General features: G+C 44.1%; 1 protein-coding gene across 1 annotated transcript; it reads left to right on the top strand.

Moving 5' to 3' along the window:
- Nucleotides 1-9,409: 9,409 nt before the first annotated feature.
- On the top strand, nucleotides 9,410-19,235 carry LOC102002202 (3 beta-hydroxysteroid dehydrogenase/Delta 5-->4-isomerase type 2). Its single transcript, XM_005357086.2, has 4 exons — nucleotides 9,410-9,602; nucleotides 12,474-12,670; nucleotides 16,577-16,741; nucleotides 18,082-19,235. The coding sequence occupies exons 2-4, from the start codon at nucleotides 12,526-12,528 to the stop codon at nucleotides 18,891-18,893; spliced, it is 1,122 nt and encodes a 373-aa protein (XP_005357143.1). The 5' UTR covers nucleotides 9,410-9,602; nucleotides 12,474-12,525; the 3' UTR covers nucleotides 18,894-19,235.
- Nucleotides 19,236-22,831: the final 3,596 nt, after the last annotated feature.

The raw sequence follows: 22,831 nt of genomic DNA, 5'->3' as shown, positions 1-22,831 counted from the left end.
TGGCGACTAGACTCCCTTCCTGGTTGTACAGAGGGCTGACGGTGATCTGTAAGTTTTTTCCCCTTTAAATAAATAATACCCTATTAATCATAATTCCAAACTGCTGTGGCATTGTTTGTGACTTACGCCTACAGTCATCTGTAATTGTATACTGTATTTCTATAGAATTATTTATAGTATCTCCTTGGGCATATTCAAGCACAGCATAATTTTGTGGAAAACGTCCTGATAATAAATAACCCAACCCGTGTGTACAATAAAGCTTGAGACATGACTGCACCGAAACTCTTTGTGACGTGTATATGACATCCACCATAAAGATGGGTTCTATAGATTGACTACATGTGACATCTTCCATAAAGGTTAGTTCTGTAGATTGAGAAGCTCTTGATAAGGGTCTGGGGGAGGATTTGGTGTGGTCTCAGCCACACAGAGAGTGCAAAGGTCACCAGGTTATTAACCATATCCTCTCCCAACCTTCAGGTAGAAAATAGATCATGTATCTTTTCCTTTGAAGAGGCAAGCTTGTGTGTTTGACATTCATAGTCACCCTAGTGCTCATTTGTGAGCACAAGGACATCCGTGTCTCCCCCAGTTGTGAGCCGCCATGTGTATTCTTGGAGTCTAACCTGGGTCCTACATCAGAGCAATAAGTGCTCTTAACTGCTGAGTCATTACTCCAGCAGTTTTAATTTCCCTTGTTTTAATGTACTGGGACAATAACTTAGGTAACCCTAAAGTCAAAGAGATGAAAGCAGTTCTGAGACAGAATGTTGCCTTCCAGTTGCCTCGTGAATCCAAATGGGAAGAAACGCTTAATCAAAAACAATTTCTAAATATCTGTTAATACAAGATAAATCTTTTACAACTAGCTTAGTTAATGATGTCAAGAAAACTGGAAAAATTACTTTGAGTGAGCTAACCCAGACCCAGAGAGACAAATGCTGCATGTGTAGGGTTCAGAACTAAATCTTTAGACTTGTGTGTTTAACTTGGAGAAACACTTTGGGCCACTAAGAGAGAGGAAGAAAGATAGTATGAATATAGTATGTAGAATATGGGTCGTAGAAGGCAGGTAATATGAAAGGGAAAGGATATAATGACAAGGAAGAATTAAAGTGAGAAGGGGATTAGGAGGATAGAACAGAAGAGCTTGGGAAGGTATAATTAATACTAAGATACTTGAAAAAGCCATATGGAAACCTGCTAATTTGTGTATATACAAGTTTGTTGCTCTACTCAGGATAATGCTGTTCCTCTCAGAAAACACAGATTGCCAAATTATGCTATCACTCCTGGTTGCCCATCAAAACTTACGGTAAGATCTATTGCTGAATACACCATATCCTTTGGTCATAGGATATGGAAAAATTAAGCTGGTACTATCCAAGAAGCTTTCTGCCTGCTGGCTAGCTTTCATAAGTTGTCATGAAGTCTACAGGGAGAAAGAAAGCATCGCCATTCTTATACAACTGTGAATGCTGTTAGCTACAATAATAACCAGCCTGGAAACATACGTATGTCTTTGATGCAATGCTGTCCCAAATGGTATAGGAGTAGCCAACAACATTCTTGTGAGATATAAGGACCACACACAAGCGGAAATGCATACCTTGTCCTGTAGATCTGATGAAGAATCCTTGGTTCTGGAGCACATGGGATTGGGGGGAAGCTGCTACTATTACTTTGCTAGACAGACATAGTATCAAACTGTTCTCTAAATACATATCTCTGTACTCAAGGACGAGTGCAGCCCTTAGTCCCCATCAGAGAAGTTTTGTTGTGCAGTGGACAACAAAACAGAAATTCACAACTGGTCAAAGTACAGAAAACAGGCATCCATGGCACCCTTACAAGTGGGACATCTATGTCACACGCTATCTTAGGGTTTCTGTTGCTGTGATCAAACACCACAGCCAAAAGCTAGGTGGGGAGGAAAGGTTTTACTTGACTTATACTTCCAAACCGCTATTCACCATCAAAGGAAGCCAGGACAGAAACTTAACAGGGAAGGAATGCAGAGGCAGAAGCTGATGCAGAGGCCATCTCTCAAAGCCTCAGAGGACACCAGGGAAGAGGCCACAGAAAGAGTGTAAGAGCCAAGGTCAGTAAGAAACCAAGCCAAACTGTTTCCTGGACGTGACAGGGCTATTGTACTTATAATATCATATCAGCTGTGGTTGCTTCTACAAACCTACATGAGATTAAGTCAGTTAACATCACATCTTGGAATGGGGAAGGGCTCAGAGCCCTCACCTCTAGCTGAGAAGCTTTTGACAGCTGATGACTGCTAGGAAAGACAAAGTCAGCTTTCTTTGGGGATGTGGTTCCCAGTAGCTTGACCGAACTTTGGTGCGTGGTGTACCACCCATAATTATGTGGGAAGCACAAATTGAGTGCGTAGGGTTTTTTCTAAGAATATGACATTGGAAAGGGGTGGGGGACAGGGACTTAGAGCCTGGAGAAGTTGGGTAGAAGGGTGGGGGTGAACATGATCAAAATACATTGCATACATGCATATAGTCCCCAAATGATTTATTTAAAATTGTATGTTTTTCAAAGGATGATTTTAAAAGTCCAAAACTATTGACATATTTTCCTGTATTTTTTAGTATTTATTATTTAGGATACAGTGTACATGTGTTCTGTTTTTTGCTACAGATTCCTGGATGTCCTTTGAAATATAATTCATTAGGAAGGAAAACTGGGAACACTTGGAAACCTGCAGCTGGCACAGCTGGAAAAGCTGGGAGCCACAAAATCAGGAGTGACAAGATGAAGCTGGCAGCCAGAGAGAAGCATGCAGCTCTCCTGGCAGGAAGGAGCCCCTGCTCACTCACTTAAACCCAGCTGCCCAGCCAGGCAGCTGCGCATTCTCTCAACTGCCAGAATGGAATTCAGGGCAAGATGTTTTTCTCCTCAATGATATTTAGGGCATAAGGTCATGGTGGTTTTCTGGTGTTTTCCTCCCGCATATCTCCTTCTGTTCAACTGGTCATAGCAAGGACATGTTATATAAACACAGATGTTTGGGCCGCAAAGTTTTTTACTTTTTTGCAACAGGGAACAGACATTATGCGGGTGTGGTAGAATGCCCACCACATCACAAGGAGCACACCTGTTGGACTTGACAAGGGAGTTATCAAAACCAACCCGGTGCTGTCTATGTTGGCTATTTTGCTTAGAAACCTAGCTATAGCCATTTTTTTCTTCACATTAACAGATAAAAGATTTAAGTCTAAATCTCTATTCCAAATTGTGTGATTAAATTACTCTAAGATCAAATTTAAATAATCTAGATAGTCTCTCTGTTGACTTCTTCCCCACTTGCAATATTACATTCTATTAAATATGTAGACATTCCTGAAATATTCATTGGCACAGAAGACACGAATAGTCTCTGTCTCGAATTTTCTTTAGCCTACAAAATTAGTATAGTTGAACTTTCAAATGAACTAAAACTCAAGAGTTTAGAAACAGTGAACTATCCACATGGCTCTGTGGGCTTAGATGATATGTCTTCTTATGCATTTGAAAGTATCAAAACAGAACATTTAGCTCATAACCCAAATACTGAAATGATTACACTCATAATCTAACATTCTACCCAGTGTGTGATGAACATCTGTCACAGGTTTCAAGTCAGGGAGAGCCCTATGGCTTGCTGGTCAATAAGCCTGATACAGTCAGAGAGTTCCAGAGCAAACGAGAGATCCTATTTCATAAACAGGATGGACAACATTTGGGGTATACCAGAGGCTAAACGGCACAAGCACATACACATGCAAGCACATTCACATACACATACCACACATAAGCACATACACACACAAGTGTAGTCACATGATCACAAACATATTAAAAGTTTCTTCTAAACTGTGAAAGGACAGAAAGGACCCAGAAAGTAAGAAAAAGAGAAACCGGGTTCATCGTTTGCAGTTGGTGCGTTTGCCCAGGCCCTGGCCCTGCCTCTGCCTCACCATCTGAGGCTGGCCTTCCTCCTTAGGCTTCACCACAGCCTTGGTTCCCCCACTTGAGGTTGGACAGCCACCTAGGCTCTGGCCCGAGCTCTTCTTCACCATTTAAGGTTGGAGACTTTACTCATGCTCTGGACCTTATCCCATATTTCCCTTCTAGCCCAGGAAGTTAGATGGTAACCCCCTAGTCAGTCCCCCACAGTTCTTCTTTATTTGTAGTACACACATGGTCAATGTACCAGGCCACCTAGGTCCCAGTGGTTCACACCTTTGTTTTGTTTTGTTGTTTTGTTTTTGTCCACACACTATAGTCTATAAGTTTCCTCTCCCAAAGAACACAGACTACTTTACACTGTAGAACCTTTGCGTGCAGACCTCCTTAGTCAGAGATGAGCATGTTCAGCATCGCTTTAGTGCATATCAGGACCCCTTTCTCTTTAGTCTACTTCTAAGCAGAACCTCTACATCTCACCTCTTGCTTTTGTTTTTGTGTTTGCCATTCCTTCCTGTGCATATTCCATTCTTTACCTCTAGTAAAGCAGCCTAATACCAACCACTACCCCACTGTTTTTCTCTCTTCACTTTCTCTCACAATAATCCGTGTACACCATACAACGTTATTTCCTATAACGTTTTGTATTTACAGACTGATTGTTTTGTCATCAACTCACACTCCATGTGGTGTGTTTATTGCTGGACCGTGACTATAGTTACACACAGTACTAAACTTCTGTAGGTGTCTGGGGATACAACCTGGTGCCTGAACAACAGACTAACAGAAGAAAGTGTCACCTCAAGCCCACCACAACCTAGTCTTTCCTGAACACCATTCCACTAAAAGCAGAAAGACAACCTGAGTTAAAAAACAACAAAAAATTTTATCAACAATCTGATCCCAGATAGGCAGGTCCCAAGGTAAAACCCTTAAAAGGACATGAAAAACCAAGACAACTTGTTGAATTATGGCTATGGTTCTGTGTAGCTATGAGAAATAGTAAGTATGCTATCTTTGAGGCCCCTCCATGTTGCAAGGAGGCTGCTTGTTTGTTTCCTGACTGCTCAGCCCCAAAATAATAAAGTTTCAACCTTTGTCTCCAGCAGGGCTACATGGCTTCTCTCTCCTTTGCCTCCTTTCTCCCAGCATTCAGTTTAGTTTTCCCCATCTAGCTAAGTTCTGCCCTGCTATAAGTCCAAAGCTGTCCTTTATTAATCGATGATATTCACAGCAAACAGAAGGGAATTCCACATCACCTAGAGAAAACTGGTTGCTGGCTAGTCCTATAGTATACTATAAATGTAACTTTTATGTATTATCTTAAATATTAATTTATTAGTCTGCATCTTCGAAGGAAGCTGAAAACTTGATGACTATAGCAATGAATTCATTACAGATTGATCCACATGAGTTCCCCGGAATCCAAAGATAAGAGACAAACGTTTATGCTAGCCTATTCTGGGTGATTCTAGGTGACTAGCATCTTAATTGGTATTAGGATGTGCTTGACCCCCATGACGAGCAGAGGCAAATCAGAAGAAAGTACCAAGCTCCTAGGCTGATGGTCAAAATGTAGTCACTTTGCTTTGTGTGGGGAACTTACCTCTACATTTCTACCTGTAGATCACCAGCGTCAAGGTATTGACTGTGAAACCGCTTCAGAGCTGAGCATGGGTCTTGGTGTCATAGCTGCTGTGGCTGATCTACCATAAGGCTGTAGGGCTCTCAGGCCTAGAAGGCACTGGGGTATTTTAGAGAAGAGAGGAGTGACCATCACAAGAGACCAAAGGCTTAGCCTGTAACAGCCTTTGGAATTCAAGACAGTCTCAAAGGTGTGAAACAGGCTTCATGGTTGATGGTAATAGCTGATATCCCAAAGATAGTAGCTTAATGTTTCACTATATTGAATATTCCAATTACATCAGAAGATTAAGCAAACAAGAGGTCAAGACATAAAAAGCACAAAGCCATGTGGGCTGGGTAGTTTTTATGTCAACTTGACACAAAGCTAGGACCATGTAGGTAAAGGAAATCTAAATTAAGAAAATGCCTCCATAGCAATTTGTCTGTGGCATGACTGGAGAGCATTTCATTGATTGAGAATTGATGTAAGAGGGCCCACCTCACTGTGGGCAATGCAACTCTTAGGCAGGTAGCCTGGATGATGTAAGAAAGCAGATTGAGCAAGCCATGAAGAGTAAGTCAATAAGCAATTCTCTCTTCCATGACCTCTGCACCAACTCCTGCCTGCAGGCTCCTCTGTTTGAGTTCTTGTCCTGACTTCCCTCAGTGATGGACTCTGATGTGGAGCTGTAAGCTGAAATAAACGCTTTCCTCACCGCCTCATTTTCAGTCACGGTGAGCGTCCAAACCCATCTGGACAACTTACCTCAGAATTGTTCTAGCCAGAAGGCCTTTAGAGTTCTTAAAGGAACTCAGCCACTGTAGGTGTCAGGGATGGAAAATGTCCAGTTGAATAAGAACAGTAAAAAATGCTACATCCATGGGCACGCAGCCTAACAAGGATCTATGAAAACTGGGCATGAGTAGAGACATGGCAGAACGCCTGGCATTAAAAATAAACGAGTAAATAAATTCTGCCCCTTCAGAAGAGAAGAGGTTAACAAGAGCCTGCTGTATTACAACAAGAATTCGCTGACTTGCTTGCCATAAGGGTCTCTGAGGTAACAGACAGCAAATAGGACAGACCTAGGGATGATCAATTGGTGTGTCCCAGGAGCCCACTGGTTCCCTGTGCATTGCCTGGGGTTTGAGCCATGCAGGAGTTAAGGGGAACATTTTGAAGTCTGTCTAAAGGGCAGGAAGAGTATGCTGAGCCTGTGGATGAATGACAGAGCTGTGATGGAGGATTTGGGGGAATATCAGACAGAGTTAGACTCTTATTTAGTCAGAGCCAGACAAAATTAGTTTTGACAGAATATCCTGGGAAGAATTTTATAGCAGTCAAGAAGGAATTTGCCTGGAGTGATGGGGAGCACGCATGTCACCGAGACACTTTCTGTAGTAATATTCCATTTGAGTTTTGTCTGCTCACACTTCCTGCTTACTCAGTGAATACTATTTCCTTCTTAGGTCTCTGAGAAAGCTGAAGATTAGATAGAGTTGTAGTTTACCTGACTCAGAAAGCAAGTTATGATAGAAAGTAAATTAGATACAAGACTTTGGACTCACCAAGATAGGATAGATATGGAATATTTTCTCTGAATTTGTCAAATGCAAATGGACTAGACATTGTTGATGTAGTTATTGCCTGTATATATTGTTTATAGTCATTATACTTATTGTATATAGTTTTTCTTACATTAATTATAACTTTCCCTCTTAATATTAGAGGAAATAATAGTGGAAATGTAGTGATATTTCATTTGTATTTTAATAAATAAAGCTTGCCTAAAGTTCAGAGAGTAAAACAGCTGCACTGATCAGCCTTACAGACCAGGCAGTGGTGACACACACCTTTAATCCCAGTAGCCACACTAGTTTGCCATAGAAACCGGGTGGTACTGGTGCACTCCTTTAATCCCAGCACTGGAGAGGAATATAAGATGGGGGGGGAGACAGCTCTCTGAGATGTAGGATTGCCATTTCAGACTGAGATAAGAACCAGTGGCTGGCTGTTTTGTTTTCCTGGCCTTCGATTTGAACCCCAACTTTTGTCTCGTGCTACAATTTTCTACCAGGACAGTTTTAAAAGTGAAAGTTCTGTGTCGTGGACTTTTATACTTAGTTATTGCAACCGACCTTTAGAGTTCCCTTTAAAGGGAAAGTATCGGTACTTACTTAGTTGGTTTAATGCTCTTGTAGGAGCTCTCTTTCTGCTTTTTTCAGCCATTTTCTGGAAAGGAATGCTGACCCTGCCCAGGTGCAGCTCATGGAGTTTGACAGCCACTGGATTAGTTAGTAACACCTAGTAAAATCCCTTTGAGAATGACTAAAACCAGTCACTTTCTGACTCTGCTGTAAGTAGATAGGGCCCCTAACTGAAGGATGTCAGTCCGGGAGCCTTAGTAAGGGCCTGGTAGTATGTGTTTCAAAATATCATAACTGCTTGGTGTTGTTATTATTCTTTCCTATTGGTGTTCAAGACAGAGTTGGTGGCCAATAATTAACCTTGAAACCTTGAATTGCTAATTTAACCATAGCTAATTTAACCTATTGTCACCATCTTCAGGGATGGGTCAAAGTCTTATTGACCATTCAAGCATGAGAGACCTTTTTTTCGATGGTTCTCCTCTTCCAAGAAAATTCTGGTTAATGTTCACCCTTTAGTGCTTGCATGGTATCTGTTCACGCTGGAATTTTTCGAGGCACTTGCCCACCCCTGGGTTCTCACTGACCTTCCAGGACTAAGACCCTAGTATTGACACTCTTTTTTGTCCTTATCACTTAGACATCCATACTTGGACTGTAGAAGGACTTTGACAAATCTTTAAGTGGGGCTGAGAGGTTTTTGTTATAACGTCCATGTAAATTTACATAAACATAGATAGAAATTAGATTTTAAAGCAGTGATTTGGGTTGCATATAGTGGGTTCTTATACTAATTTTTCTTTATTCTTAAGAATTTCATAGGCATATACAGTGAAACATGATCATATTCATCCCCCAACCACTCTCCTCAAACATTGCCCAAGCATCCCTGCCCCAACACTTGCCCCTTGCCCCTCCCAACTCTGTATTATCTTTTAAGGATAATATCCACAGGATTGAATATGGAACTATCCATTGAAGCAAGAGACATAGACCGGTGGTCATGGTCATACATTGAATCTCAGTCTGCAAACCTTCTGCAGCCTCTGAAATATACCCAAAATGTGAATGGGGACAGTGCAAAGATAGCCACCAGCCCTCTTAAGATCTCTTGAAGCCTAGTGACCCCCTCACCATGCTGTCTTCCAATCAACAGAAACACAGCCAGCTGTAGCCCTCTGCTGGGCCTTTGTGTGGCCTTCACAGCACTCTGCCTAACTCCACCCTTAACCTTGACAACAAAGAAAGAGCTGACCATCACTATTCAAAACCTTTTAAAGTTAGATTTATCTATAGTTAAAGATATAAAATTAGACGTCATAAGACAAATAAAGGGGCTCCCCGCAGATTTATGGAAAACCCTTTCTGTAAGATGTTTTGGTTTCCTTTTAAGTTAAACAAATCTATTTTCTTTTGTACCTTTTAATTTTAGGCAGGTCTTTGGACTGTAGAACAAGATGTTCTCTTAAGCTCAAGAGTAGCCTTCCACCAAAAGAAGCCCTCCTCAGCTGGTTCCGACCTCGGTTTTAGTGTCAGTTTGTCACAAAGGAGAATCACTCAACGAAGTGCCCTGATTACCTTGACTGATGTGGGAAGCCCCACCCTGATTGTGGGCGACACCCTCTGGGAGCAGCCCAAATAAAAAAACGTCCCGTCCAGAAGGAACATCTGGCCCAGTGCTGGCTTTGGTCCCTTCTTGCATCGGAGTTGACTGGCAGTGCTGCTGCTAGCTACCTTGTAGAGAGCAGAAACCATCTTTTCCAAGCCTGCTTCGTGAACCGGAGACCAGCTGGGTCTCAGAAACCTTCCACACTTCCAGCTCCAGGTTGGGACTACTGACACACCGGCCTTGAGGCTACGTAAGTACAGTTTGTCTCCCCACAGCTATTATGGGACCATTCAAACTGCTGAGGCATTTAGCCTCAAGAAGCAGGTAACCACTAGTTCCTGAGGTGTGACTTAACTGTTCTTACTCTTTTTAATGCGATTTAATTAAATTCTGGGAGATAGATAGATAGATAGATAGATAGATAGATAGATAGATAGATAGATAGATAGATAGACAGAAAGACAGGCATCCTTTTGGTTCTGTTGCTCTATAGAACCCTAACCCAAACACACAAGCTATCTGGCGACACTAAGCTATTACTAACTACCAAGCATGCTATTTGTGGATGGTACCATCCACCATCAGTCACAGCATTTTGTCACCAGAACTTCTAAGTTAAAAACCTAGACTGCAGCAGCCATCCTAACATATCAATTAATGAAACAAGTATTTGCTAAAAAAAAAAAAACAAAGGGGAGAAAAATCTCTTCAATGTGGCTCTGGGGGATGGGGGAAGAAAAACAGATAACAGCGCTCAGTGAGCCCCAAGTTCATGTTCATGGTACTGCTATGAGCTCACAATCAGCAGAGGAAGAGCTGCTAGAGGAGCCATAGGTAAACAGAGTTATGGCAATGCCTGTCAAGATGTGAGCTAACTGATCATTGTCGCAGGCCAGCTTCTGCAGTGTTGCCCAAGAAAGATCACCTTGCTTAAGGTGACAAGGTGATTCTCAGAAATAGATTGCTCACTGCCGTGGGTAATTGCCCTTCTCTTTGGTCTATATATAATATCAACATATCAGAGAAAAGTCAATATATTAGAGGAAATAAATATCTTGATATGTCCTGAAAGGTGCCTGGTAAGCACATGGCTGTAGACAGCCCTTTTTCCATCCCCTGTTTTCTTCCTGTAGGACCTATTTCACAATCATTTATTTAAAGTTATCACTGAAACTTAGAGATGGCTACAACAGCTGGGGAATTGTGTCCCTGTGTGCACAGAAACACACAAACTAGTAAGAAAGGGGTGAAACTTTGGCCATTTTTAGCAGAGAATGCTGGGTCAGGCTGATGCAGACAGAGGGCACCTGACGTGAGAGGAAAGGACCTAGAACAGTGGGGCAGACTGATGCTTGATGGAGCTCGGAACAGCAACTTGGGTTTGACCTCAGACCTCCACTGTCAGCAGTGCCCCCAAGAAAAACTACACAAGCACAACAGGGGTTCTCTTTCTGTCTCCTAGTCACCAAAAGCACAATCCATTAACGGGAAAGGTGATAGCAAGAGATGGTGGAAGCAGGAAGGTGTAACGTGAAGGAATTCTTTCATGGGCGTTGTCCAAATGGATTGGGAGAGTAGCTGATCGAGCAGAGTGATTTGGTTCTAAAAACTGCACAGAGACGAACACACTAGGATTAGGACAGGACGCATGGCTGCAGAAGGCAGGCTCTACCTGGTCAAAATGGACGCAGGGTTATCCTCCAAGTGGATGAGCAGCTTAGTGGACTGGACTGAATAATGCACTCAGGAAATTAACTTGGCACTAAAATATTTAAATATAAGAGATGAGAAGGTTACAAACTTGAAGTGTTTAAACTGGAATTATATGATAAACTGAACCACTTTTTCTTGATGTTGGTCTCTTGGTGTTGGTTGAGGAGGGAGTGATTTCTAGCTGAGCTGTGCTCCCTGATGAAGTCCTCCTAGAGCAAAATGTGCTGCTGAATTCTTAACGGAGGCCAACTGGAAACGGTGGTGGGATGAAGACAAGGTTCACAGAAGAGGTATCTTTTCCAGCCTTTCCTGAGCTCCTTGTCACTTTTGCCTGCTTCGGTGGGAGCAGAGGGTGACTCTAACAGAGAAATCTTTCTCCAGCCTGGTGTATAAAACAGTCGCCATGCAAATCAGAGGTTAGAAAAATGGCGTGTGTGTTTGTGTGTGTGTATGTGTGCGCGCGCGCGTGTGTGTGCACACGCATGCACACAAGTGAGTACACACACAAATGTGTGCAATTGTGTAACATTCTTGCTTCTCATATCTCTTCAAAGATCAGCTCCCAATGCACCAAGGCTACTATCTGGGGACCAGGATTCAAGCTACTGAAAGTGTTGTGCTAGGGACAGTGCCCATGGAAACTTCTATTACACTTCCTGGAGTTCTGAAGGTGTGGGTGATGCTGGGATTAACAATGAGTGCTGCTATATTGGCTAGTGGTTCAGATAGCCCACCAGTTCTACAAGATATAGTTAACCCTACTACTATATGGGAGAGAGGCTATTTATTAGGCTACCATTGCTGCTTGCAGTCTAGATGAGCAAGTGGCCTCACCTAATGTCCCTTCCAAGCCTGAAAATGTTTGGCTGTTGGTGAATTGGGAGAAAAGAAGGAGCCCCTGAGAGAAGAGAAAGGAATAACTGGGCTCTAACTGGAAGGGGATCTTTCCTTACATCTACACCTCCAGCCAATCTAGAATAAGACACAGTACTATGTCATAACCCAATTACACAAGATTCCTGGAAAGATGAAAGTGTAAGTTGGCAAAAAACCTTGCTTTGTAACCTGATGGCGAGGGAAAAGGAAGTGTGGTGGCTGATTCTGGCCTTTGAAATGTATTCACGTAGCATAAAGCATGGAACTTACTAATAAAGGTAACTTGATTGTGTGCAGTGAGTTTGGGGCCCTGTCCGAAGCACGCCCTGGGCTTGCATCAGGCATCTGGGAAAGCAGAAATCTTGGGACACAACCACACCCTGAAGGTCTTAGAGTTTCTGGGTATACACTGAAACGTGTTGCTTAGTGCTGTGGAGAAACCTTCCTGCGTCTTGCCATCTGAGTTATGAGAGGTTGGTGGGAGAAACTGGGCTTGAGTAATCCCTGGCTCTCTCTTTCCCGTCATCTCCAGAATCACGTCACATCGCCCGTTGCACCCACTGGACCTGCTTCCTGTGTTGACCATGCCTGGGTGGAGCTGCTTGGTGACAGGGGCAGGAGGGTTTCTGGGCCAGAGGGTCGTCCACTTGCTGGTACAGGAGAAGGATCTGGAAGAGGTCAGAGTCCTGGATAAGGTCTTCAGGCCGGAAACCAAGGAGGAATTTTTCAGTAAGTCAACTTGAGGATCTGGTGTTGTTGGGTCCACAAGGTTGCACAAAGATGGGGGGCAGACCCATCAAAGTCTATTAAACCAGAAGCAAACTTTATTCCAGTAAAAGAAAAAAAATATCCATGGGGCACACAAAGCTTCTCATCTAGCTGAGATGAATCTGCATGGCTGTGGCAATGAGCTACTTTTGAACCCCCCCTTTTTATAGCAAGAAGCAAGCACTAGGCATGAACAGAAGAATTTCTACAATCTTGAGGTAAAACTCAGACACAAATTGCCTTCTTTATAACTTCCATTAACAGGGTTTTTCAGTTACTGCCCATTGTTTCTCTTTGGCACTTTCTGATGGTGTTTACCTAAGCTCTGCCCCTCCCCTGATACTACCAGTTGTGTATAGCAGGGAAGGGTATGGGATAATGCACAGCCAAGAAGTCGTGTATATCCCATTAAAGATTAACTTAGCTCACATCAGTTGTTAGTCAAGAGTAGTTGGGGGGTTATCTAAAAGCCGGTCCTGAGTTTGCACAGGGCTGCTTCAGCCTTGCAGACAGAGCTATGGGTTGTGAAGCAAAGTAACCCACTCTTAACTGACAATCCTTAAGCTGCTAAGAAAGCTGCTGACCTCCTGTTCATATTCTCCCGGGCTTACAAGTTTATGTTTCTTCATTTCCCCGTTCTTATGTCTGGAACCTTCATTTCTATATTCTTAGTCTTGGACTCTTCAGGTGCACGTGACTGCATAACCATAGCTGATTGGATGCCTGGATGCCTGGAGGGCTCCTCCCTTGTCAAGTAAATGAAAAAAGGCTAGCAGTCATAACACTCCCCCACGCCCACATTAATCGGGAAGAAACAGACCACACAGCAATAAAAAACACTGTACACTTGGGGAAGACTGATGGCTTCTCTCTCCCGTCTGCTCTTCAATGCAGACTTGCCAATGGCCAGGTAATATCCATAAAGATTATTAAGCTGGAGGTTTCGGTGCTAGCTCTCTGTCTCTCCTAATTGCTACCCATCTAGTTGTTTGTTTTGTTGTAGTTTTCTCTGTTGCAGTGGGGGCGTGGGTGGAGGGTGGGGGGTGTCGTTCATTTAGTGTCTTGGGTAGAGGTCAAATAAAAGGAGTAAAATGATTTTAAAAAAAAAGGGAGAAAAATAGACAGAGGCAGAGATAGGAAAGGAGCAGGGGCAGCCAGGCAGCCAGGAAAAAACAGATATGGAGACTGAGCTCTGAGGTAGTGAGTTTTCTGAGCAATTGCACGAGGTCACAGCAAGGGACCAACACAAAGCCAGTGTGAGCAGGACTGCCCATGCCTCACCTGGGCTGTTCTTACATTCGCCTCGTCGTTCCTCACTGGTATTTGTCATCACTGAGAAAAATATGGCAGAATTCACTGGGCCAGGCCTTTATTTCTTTGCCAATTTGTTATCTCAGGTACAACTGGACGAGCTGATTTCATGGGATATTTTAACCACCTCTTCAGCCCCTGTCATTAAACGAGCCTTGCAGGAAAAGTAGGAAAGGAGGCTCACTTTCACCTGGACAGCAAGGACTTTGAGCTGGGAAAATAAAGATGATTATAGCAACGTCATTTGATTAATGAGGATCGCAGATCAAGCCAGAGGTTCTCTCAATTAATTTTGCCTTGGCCCCAGAATCTTCAGTGTTTCCCATTGTCTATATTTGCCTCAAGCTAGTTCTTTGACCCCCTCCACAGCTTCAAGGGTAAACGTCAAATACTTAGGGGTCTGCCCTACACACAGGATCCCCCCCCCCAACCCTTTGAGACAACCCTTAATCCTCTACACTACTTCCTTATCTCCGACGTCTTCCAAGGTCAATTCGCTCCTCTATTGGCTTGAATGCTGCTTCCAGAAATCCCGTACGGACACACAGCCAATTCTATTAGCTAGAATCCCAATACCTCAGCAATATTTGTAAGTAGCCAGGCCTTGGTCTGAAGGAAGAGCGCCACAGTGAGTACGGTTAGGGGGAGTGGATAGAGGCCCTGCAGCACGGTAAGAGCTGAGACTCCTCTCCGTGTGTGTGCTTTCTGTGCCAGCCTCTCTGGTGCCTTCTGGGGCAATAGCTCATTAGCTCTGTACAAGCTTCCTGGAATGTAGTTACTGTGTTCCCCTCCCCCCCCCCCTCCGCCACTATCTCTGAGGACAAATAGACACAGAAGTTAACTGACTTGCCCAAATAGCACAGCTAAAATCAACCAACCGAATGGGAGCCCAGGAAATTTAGCTGCAACCTTTATACGCTTCACACTCTCTGTGAGTAGAAGTTTCCTGGTTTCTCTCTCCCTCTGACACAATTCTCATGGGAGCAACACTCCACCACGTGGCTGTGCAATACTTTCCACACCCTGGTCTCCTAGATAAGGTTGCAGCTGTGGCTCCACCAGGAAACACTCTAAGAGGCTTCTCCTGGGATCTCGGGGTCTCCAAATAGCTCATGGATAAGAATCAGTGTTAATAGAGATCTGGATTCCTCCTGTCCTGTCAAGGCAACATCCTTGAACCAGTCTGTCTAAATCAGTAGCGAAAGAGAAGACGGATGACATGGGCAGATAGGATCATAATCCGGGAATTTAACCCTCTGCCAGGTACCGGCTTTCTCCTGAGAAGTCCCCTGCTTGCCCCTCTGTCCTTCAGGGATGTCCTGCAGTTGCTGGAGGAAAGGAGGGGTTGCAGAGAGGACACACTCATTCGAGATTTAGGAGCAAACCTTGGTATTTGTGTCTCTGGAGATGTTTCCTCAGCTCTGAATTTCTCCTGCCCTCCTCGCTGCTATCTGGCTCCCTTGGCAATTTCAGTTCAATGACTTTAATCCGCCTCTGAAAACCTGATTCCAAGCAACCCCAGAGAATGGGGCTAGAGGCGCCAGTGGAGATAGGTCAAGTGAGGTCCCTCAGTTGGTGCCACCATACCTGTGCCCCCACTTTCCTCATCAGAGGGCCAGGCTCTAGGAAGTGTGGGGAGGAAAGAAGGGAGCTCCGAAAGTTGGGTGCAAATTAAGAAGCCAAAGCAAACACAGGGCACTGGTGAAGACAGCATGTGTCACACTGGCACACAGTTCATTTTGAGAGTTGAGTGGCAAAATGACAGGCAGTGCTCTCTGTGGGTTGCAGAGGAACCCAAAGGTACTGGTGTTGTACCTACTGCCTTGGCATAGACGGCTGTAAGGGAGTCCCTGGAGAGCCTGTTACAACATAGACTTCTGGGGTTTTGGTAATATCTTGTAGGAGATACTCCATTGTACCTATACCTGAACCCATCCTACATCGTAAAACTTACTCTATAGACCAGTCTGGCCTTGAACTTACAGAGATCTGCCTGCCTCTGCCCCCCCCCCCCAGAGTGCTGGGATTAAAGGTGTGTGCCACTCCCTGCCAGGGAGCCCATCCTCTTTCTCTTGCCAGCACCTCTACTTGCGTGGGTCTTTTAAGACAGCAATTGGTGCTGCATTACCTCTTCCTTTTGTGCTCAGCACAAACCCAGAAAATATCAGGCTAGGAACAGGGTCTTCCTCATCATAACTCTGGGACAGACATTCTGATTGCTAATCTCACTTCTACCTAGTCCGCTCTATCCCAACCCCGTCACACTCAGTCCCCCACCCCCATTAACTCCTGACTCTCCTTGATGAATGGATCAACTTCCCCCCACTTTCTTGAACCAGTTTCACACCCTGGGCACATTTGATTACTTGCTAATCTGGTTTGTTTCCTGCAGTGGGAAAGAATGCTTTTTTTTTCTTCCTTCCATATATCAGGCCTCCTCTCTGACTTTGCTACTGTAGCAATTCTCGATAACCTAGATAACTGATTGACACCTGTGCACAGGGAACATCCCAGCCCACAGAAAAGCCTCCCAATGACCTGTCGTGTGATCCACAGACCTACAGACAAAGACCAAGGTGACCATGCTGGAAGGAGACATCCTGGATGCCCAGTACTTGAGGAGAGCCTGCCAAGGCGTCTCCGTTGTCATTCATACCGCGGCCATCATTGATGTCATGGGTGACATTCCCAGAGAGACCATCCTGGATATTAATCTGAAAGGTACAGTATCTGGAGGGCAGGTGAAACTTGGGAAGCTAAAAGTGTCAACACAGATCAGGAAGGGGATCTCTCTCAGGGAACATGCCTGAGTTGAATGTCTCTGCTCAGCAGACCCAGCTGCAAGAGCTCAGGGCTGTTACAAGGCTATGGCTCAGCACATAGAAAGTGGGTGACCTAGGATGTAAATCACATCTATGCCACTTCAACTTCAAGCTAACCGTTGTCCTCCATGTCCATGAGACTGGACTCCAATCCCAGGCAGTTGATAGCCATCCACCCAGTGCCTCCCTAGGGTCAGACCTAGCCTAGACCCTGCAGGCAAGCTGTTAGTTCTGAGAGTGCTTCCGGCCTCACAAGGGTCTGCCCTTATGGGAATTCCCAGCAGGGAACACTCAACTCCTCTTAGTTTTCTACCCAGAGAAACAGATGAGGTCAGTCAGTGCTGGCTTCCGGAATGAAAATTAGAAGGAATATTCATCACCTCTTCTTTGAATAACTGAGTACATAAAGTCACAGACAAAAGCAAGAATCTTTAACACTGTATATGCAGTCTGGAACACCAGCTGTATCTCTACTTCCCCCCAAAACCCAGCAATTATTATTCTATAACTCAGACTAGTTGTCCTTCTGACAGTTTGGATTATCATCTTCTTTGAATAACTGAGTACATAAAGTCACAGACAAAAGCAAGAATCTTTAACACTGTATATACAATCTGGAACACCAGCTGTATCTCTACTTCCCCCCAAAACCCAGCAATTATTATTCTATAACTCAGACTAGTTATCCTTCTGACAGTTTAGATTATCATCAAATGACAAAAAAGCTGTAACTATGAAATGTCTATGTAACATGCACATCACCTGTACACAATTGGATTTGACCTTGGACCATTTTAATTCTCGAATAGTTCTTAGTTAAAAAGAACTATTCTTGTTCATAATCTAAGAATATGATCTTCTGCTCCTGTACATTTAAAAGAAAAGCATGAATTTATATATATAAAAGTATAATTATTTCATGAACTCATTAGGCATGGACAAGCAAGAAGCTTAGGTGCCTTTGAAAATAAAAGAAACCCAGTTACACACACTCATGCACGCAAACACTCACAGAGCAGTGAACATAAAAACCTAAAGATTCTTGCTCTTGGCAATCCACCTGTTGTCCCTAGGTTATAGCATGGTAGCTGTGAGACCAGAGCACAGAAAATGCATGTGATGTGATGTGTAATAGTTGCTCTGTTACACTAAAGATGAAAAGAATTATGAAGCTGTGGACATGGTGAACCCCCTGGATTATCTATGTCATGACCCTGACAATGTGTTGTCTGTGCTTAGGAACCCAGAACCTGTTGGAGGCCTGTGTCCAGGCAAGTGTGCCAGCCTTCATCTACACCAGTTCAGTTGAGGTTGCAGGGCCCAGGTCCTACAAGGAGATTGTCATGAACGGCAATGAAGAGGAACACCTTGAAAACACAAGCACTCACCCATACCCATACAGCAAGAAGATGGGTGAGAAGGCAGTGCTGGCAGCCAATGGGCGCACCCTGAAAGATGGAGGCACATTGCATACTTGTTCCTTAAGGCCTATGTACATCTACGGGGAGGGAAGCCGATTCCTTTCTGAGTCAATAATTAATGCCCTCAAGAATAATGCTATTCTGAGCTGTACTGGCAAATTCTCCACAGCCAACCCAGTGTATGTGAGCAATGGGGCCTGGGCACACGTTCTGGCTGCCAGGGGCCTACGAGACCCCAAGAAGTCACCAAACATCCAAGGACAGTTCTACTATATTTCAGATGACACTCCTCACCAAAGCTATGATGATTTAAATTACAACCTGAGCAAGAAATGGGGTTTCCAGCTTGATTCCAGATGGAGCCCTCCTCTCCCCCTGCTGTACTGGCTTGGCTTCCTGCTGGAAGTGGTGAGCTTCCTGCTGCGTCCAATCTACAACTACCGGCCTCCCTTCACCCGCCACTTCATCACACTGTCAAATAGTGTGTTCACCTTCTCCTACAAGAAAGCTCAGCGAGATCTAGGCTATGAGCCTGTTGTCAGCTGGGAGGAAGCCAGGGAGAAAACTTCAGAGTGGATTGGGTCACTAGTGCAGCAGCACAAGGGGACACTGAACACAAAGACTCAGTGACGATGGCAGGGACATGGCCCTGGGTGCCATCAAGAAATATTTGTCAGGTCCTCCAGAAGGGACAGAGGCACAACCAGGTCCTGTGGCCTCCCTTTCACACAGAAACCAACTCAGTCTCTTCTCAAGTCACCACAGCTTTGCCAGTCACTGCCCCAGCCACAGGCTTTCCTCAGCACCGGCCCAGAGCACACGGGCTCCTAATTCCAAACTATTCAGACCCCATGGACCTGAGAGCTCTCGTTGCTTAACTTCCCCATAACACATGTCTCATTTTGAGAAATTTCCCATTGCTTTATAAAAATCAAGTAAAGGAACAATAAATATTTGCTAATACTTTATCTGCAATCAGTGCTTTTCTGTTCTATTCCTCTACCCTGTCCAGACAGGGCCGTGCTAGGATCAGAAAAAAGATTGGAGATCTTAGGTGGACAGAGGAAAATCAGGGCAGGGTGAGGGATATGAGACTAATCCCTGCCCCCTGTCTTTGGTGCCCTAGATGACTAGATGGCTGGATTTAGTGGAATAGGGACCGACCCCGAGAGAAGCAAGGCTAAAGTCACAATGGCTCCAGGAGATTCTGCAGTGGGGACAGGAGGAGCCTCCCTCCAATGAACGTTGTCAGAGTCACAACTTTCCTCACAGCTAAATCTACACGTGTCTGTCTGATGTTTGTGTTCCAGTTTTCCTGTAAATGTGTTAGGAGGAGAACAGTGGGCAGAGGCTAAGAATGTTTCTCTGCCTAGCTCTGGACAGAACTGTAAAGAAACCCACTTCCCCTGGCAACCTAATGCCTCAGAGTTTTCTGTTTCTAAAGCACAGAGAATTGTATCTCAAATCCCAGACTCCTGGGACCAGTTGTTGATAAGCTTAGGCAGCAGAGGGTAGCCGTAGGTTGATACTCTGGGATTGGCAGCAGTTGCTGGAGGTGAGAGAGATATCCCCTTTTTCAAGCATGGTTTCACCAACTGCCTATAGGGGGATATTGAGAATGGGCAATGGGCTCCAGCACAGACTAATTTGGAAGGAAGTTGTGCTATTGGGTTTGTGGTTGGAAAGTTCTCAGAAGCTATTCTTAGGAATTCTAAATCTTCTCACTTACCTTTGTTGGTTTCAAAAAAATGTGAAAATGTAGTCGCTTTTGTTGTTGTTGTTGTTGTTTTACTCTTTATATTTGGGGAATCACCATCCAGCTCCCAAATAATCACACAGAGACTTATTCTGACTTATGAATTCCTGGCCTTAGCCTGCTTTGTTTTTAGCTAGCATTTCTTAACTGATATTATCCCATCTACCTTTTGCCTCTGGGCTTTTATCTTGCCCTATTCTATATACCTTATTTATGCCTTACTCTGAGGCTTGCTGTGTGGCTGGGTGATTGGTATCCTTTCCCCTTCTCCATTCCTCACTCCTCCATCCCTCTTCCCTGATTTCTTCTCCTACTTATTCTCTCTGCCTGCCAGTCCAGCTCATCCATTCTCCTGCCTAGCTATTGGCCACTCAACTCTTTATTAGACCATCAGGTGTCTTAGACAGACACAGTAACACCATTTTAAAGAGTTTAACAAATGAAACATTAAAGAAAGCAACGCATCTTTGAATCATTAAACAAATATAGAGCAGCATAAAGGACTGTAACACATCTTTAACTAATATTTCACAGTGAGGCCGGGCGGTGGTGGCACACGCCTTTAATCCCAGCCCCTGGGAGGCAGAGGCAGGCGGATCTTTGTGAGTTCGAGACCAGCCTGGTCTACAAGAGCTGGTTCCAGGACAGGCTCCAAAACCACAGAGAAACCCTGTCTCAAAAAAAAGCAAAAAAAAAAAATATTTCACAGTGAAGAGTGCCTGCTTCTTAGAATCTCTGCTTAAGGCAGTGGCCTCAGGGCATGGGAACACATTACATACAGTTCTGGGTAAGAAATATGTTCATTAGGATTGCTGTGCCTTGGGAGTCTCTTTTCCCCATGCCTGGACTGCACAGGACCCATACTCCAGACTCCATGCAGACACTCTTCCCTACTGTGGGTTTAAGATTCCACATCTGGGGCTGAACACAGCATTGGCACTCTCTCCCTTGGGTGTGCAAGGAAGCTGAATGGGGCTTTGGAAGTTTGTGTTCTACAAATCCGTTTGTAATTCCCCAAGGATTATGACAAACAGAAATCAGGGGTTTGGGTTGATCAAGTGTGAGCTTTAGCCAGAGCCTGCTGCTCTGCCCCTAGAGGCCCTGGGAACGGACAGCCTGCACTAACATTTTATATAGCATGGCATTTCTGAGCCTGATAACTTTGTGTCTGGGTCTGTGAAGACTGGCCTAATGAAGGAAAGAACAATGTAGTTACAATAGTTCTCTCTATGAATGTCCCCTCCAGTCCATTCTTGTAAGGAGGAACAAGGCCCTTAATAGAAGTGTCAGATATCTGACCCCATGACCTACACAGGCCTCACTGGGAACCATAGCAGAAGAATATATCCCATTTCTGGTATGGAAGAAACTACAACAACTCCTCTGTGACAGGGACATAAGGACTTTGTCACCCCATATCCTGAGCTATGTCACATATACTTTTGGATCTGGCCCTCCTCACACATGAAAAGACAATGCCTAGCCCTTCGTGGCACTCTGGGGAGGAACCCTCATTAAGCACTGCACCTCAATGATTCCACAACACTAATCCAGCATTCAGTCTCACTCCACCTTCTGAGAAGATCCTCTAATAAAATAAACTGAAACAAGACATTCAGCACACTTCATCTACCCTTGGAGTTCTGAAAAGTAAATGATTTGGGTATCTGTTATGGCTATATATCTGTGTCAATTGAACTTTTCATTCTGCATAGTATAAGTTACAGTTCTTGTTGTATCTAACCTAAAGTTAGTTTTGTAAATGTGTATGTACAAGTATATGAATATTATTGCTAAATTATGCATTTCTTATTTATTTTGTATGTGAGTGTGTGTGTGTGTGTGTGTGTGTGTGTGTGTGTGTGTGTGCCTATGAACCACAGCAGTGTGTATAAAAGTCAAAGGCCAACATATTGGAGTTAATCCCAGGGATTGAACTCAGATTAATAGTCTTTCGTGAAGGAGGCTTTTCCTGCTAAACAATCTCACCAGCCCTTAAGCTGAAGTTATCAATAGATGCAGAGACTGTGTCTCTGTCTGATAGGCCCCAGTCCGTTTCTCTTTTCTCTGTTGCTTCTCAAAAAATAAATATATTAGGGAAGTTTCTTAATCAACTCACTCAGGCTGAAATGTTAGCATTTAGGAGTTAATTCTTAGCACAGGCAATTACTTCTCAGACGTATCTCTGAGTTCAAGATCAACCTCATTCACAAAGAAGCCAGATCGAGGACAGATAGAACTACATAGAGAAACCCTGGAGAGAGAGAGACAGAGACAGAGCGAGAGTGAGAGAGACAGAAAGAGAGAGAAAGAATTAATTGTCAAAGGAGACAAAGGGGGAAATTATATTAACTCTATCTGTTGTTCCTAGATTAGATATTTGCAAAAAGTAGAAGATACCACTTTCAAAGGAAGTAACAAGCTTGCAGGGTGATCCCCTCCACCCTTCCCCCTTCTTTTTCCTGGGGACTCCTGGAACCTTGCAGCAGATCCAGCTTCCCCTCCTCCAATACCTCTGTGTTAGCAACCTATACCTACAAAAGCTCTCTAACTGGGACCCTAGTGGACTTGGGTAGGTGACTTCCACTCTCCACTCCCTGAGCACCCCATCTCTTGATGTAGTCAGGAAACTTTGGCTCTTTCCTGGAGTCCGTCTCGGGCATTTTACCTAACCCTTTGCCACCCACCCACCTGCAGAAGCACTGTCTACCAAGAAACCCACAGCTTCCACCCTCTCCTAATGTCAAAAGAGGCCAACAGAAACCAAACAACAAAGACCCAAAATCAACATCTAAGATCACGTCAGTCATCA

The sequence above is a fragment of the Microtus ochrogaster genome, chromosome 21 (genome assembly GCF_000317375.1).
Source record: "Microtus ochrogaster isolate Prairie Vole_2 chromosome 21, MicOch1.0, whole genome shotgun sequence".
Classification (NCBI taxonomy): domain Eukaryota; kingdom Metazoa; phylum Chordata; class Mammalia; order Rodentia; family Cricetidae; genus Microtus; species Microtus ochrogaster.
The sequence above is the reverse complement of the archived record's forward strand: the minus strand, read 5'-3'. Positions and strand labels throughout refer to the sequence as shown.

What these genes read in the sequence shown, in the direction of transcription:
- LOC102002202 (XM_005357086.2), top strand. Translation starts at nt 12,526, where the DNA reads ATGCCTGGGTGGAGCTGCTTGGTGACAGGGGCAGGAGGGTTTCTGGGC. An exon ending in AACCAAGGAGGAATTTTTCA is followed by an intron (nt 12,671 to 16,576) that starts GTAAGTCAACTT and finishes TGTGATCCACAG; the next exon opens with ACCTACAGACAAAGACCAAG. An exon ending in CCTGGATATTAATCTGAAAG is followed by an intron (nt 16,742 to 18,081) that starts GTACAGTATCTG and finishes GTCTGTGCTTAG; the next exon opens with GAACCCAGAACCTGTTGGAG.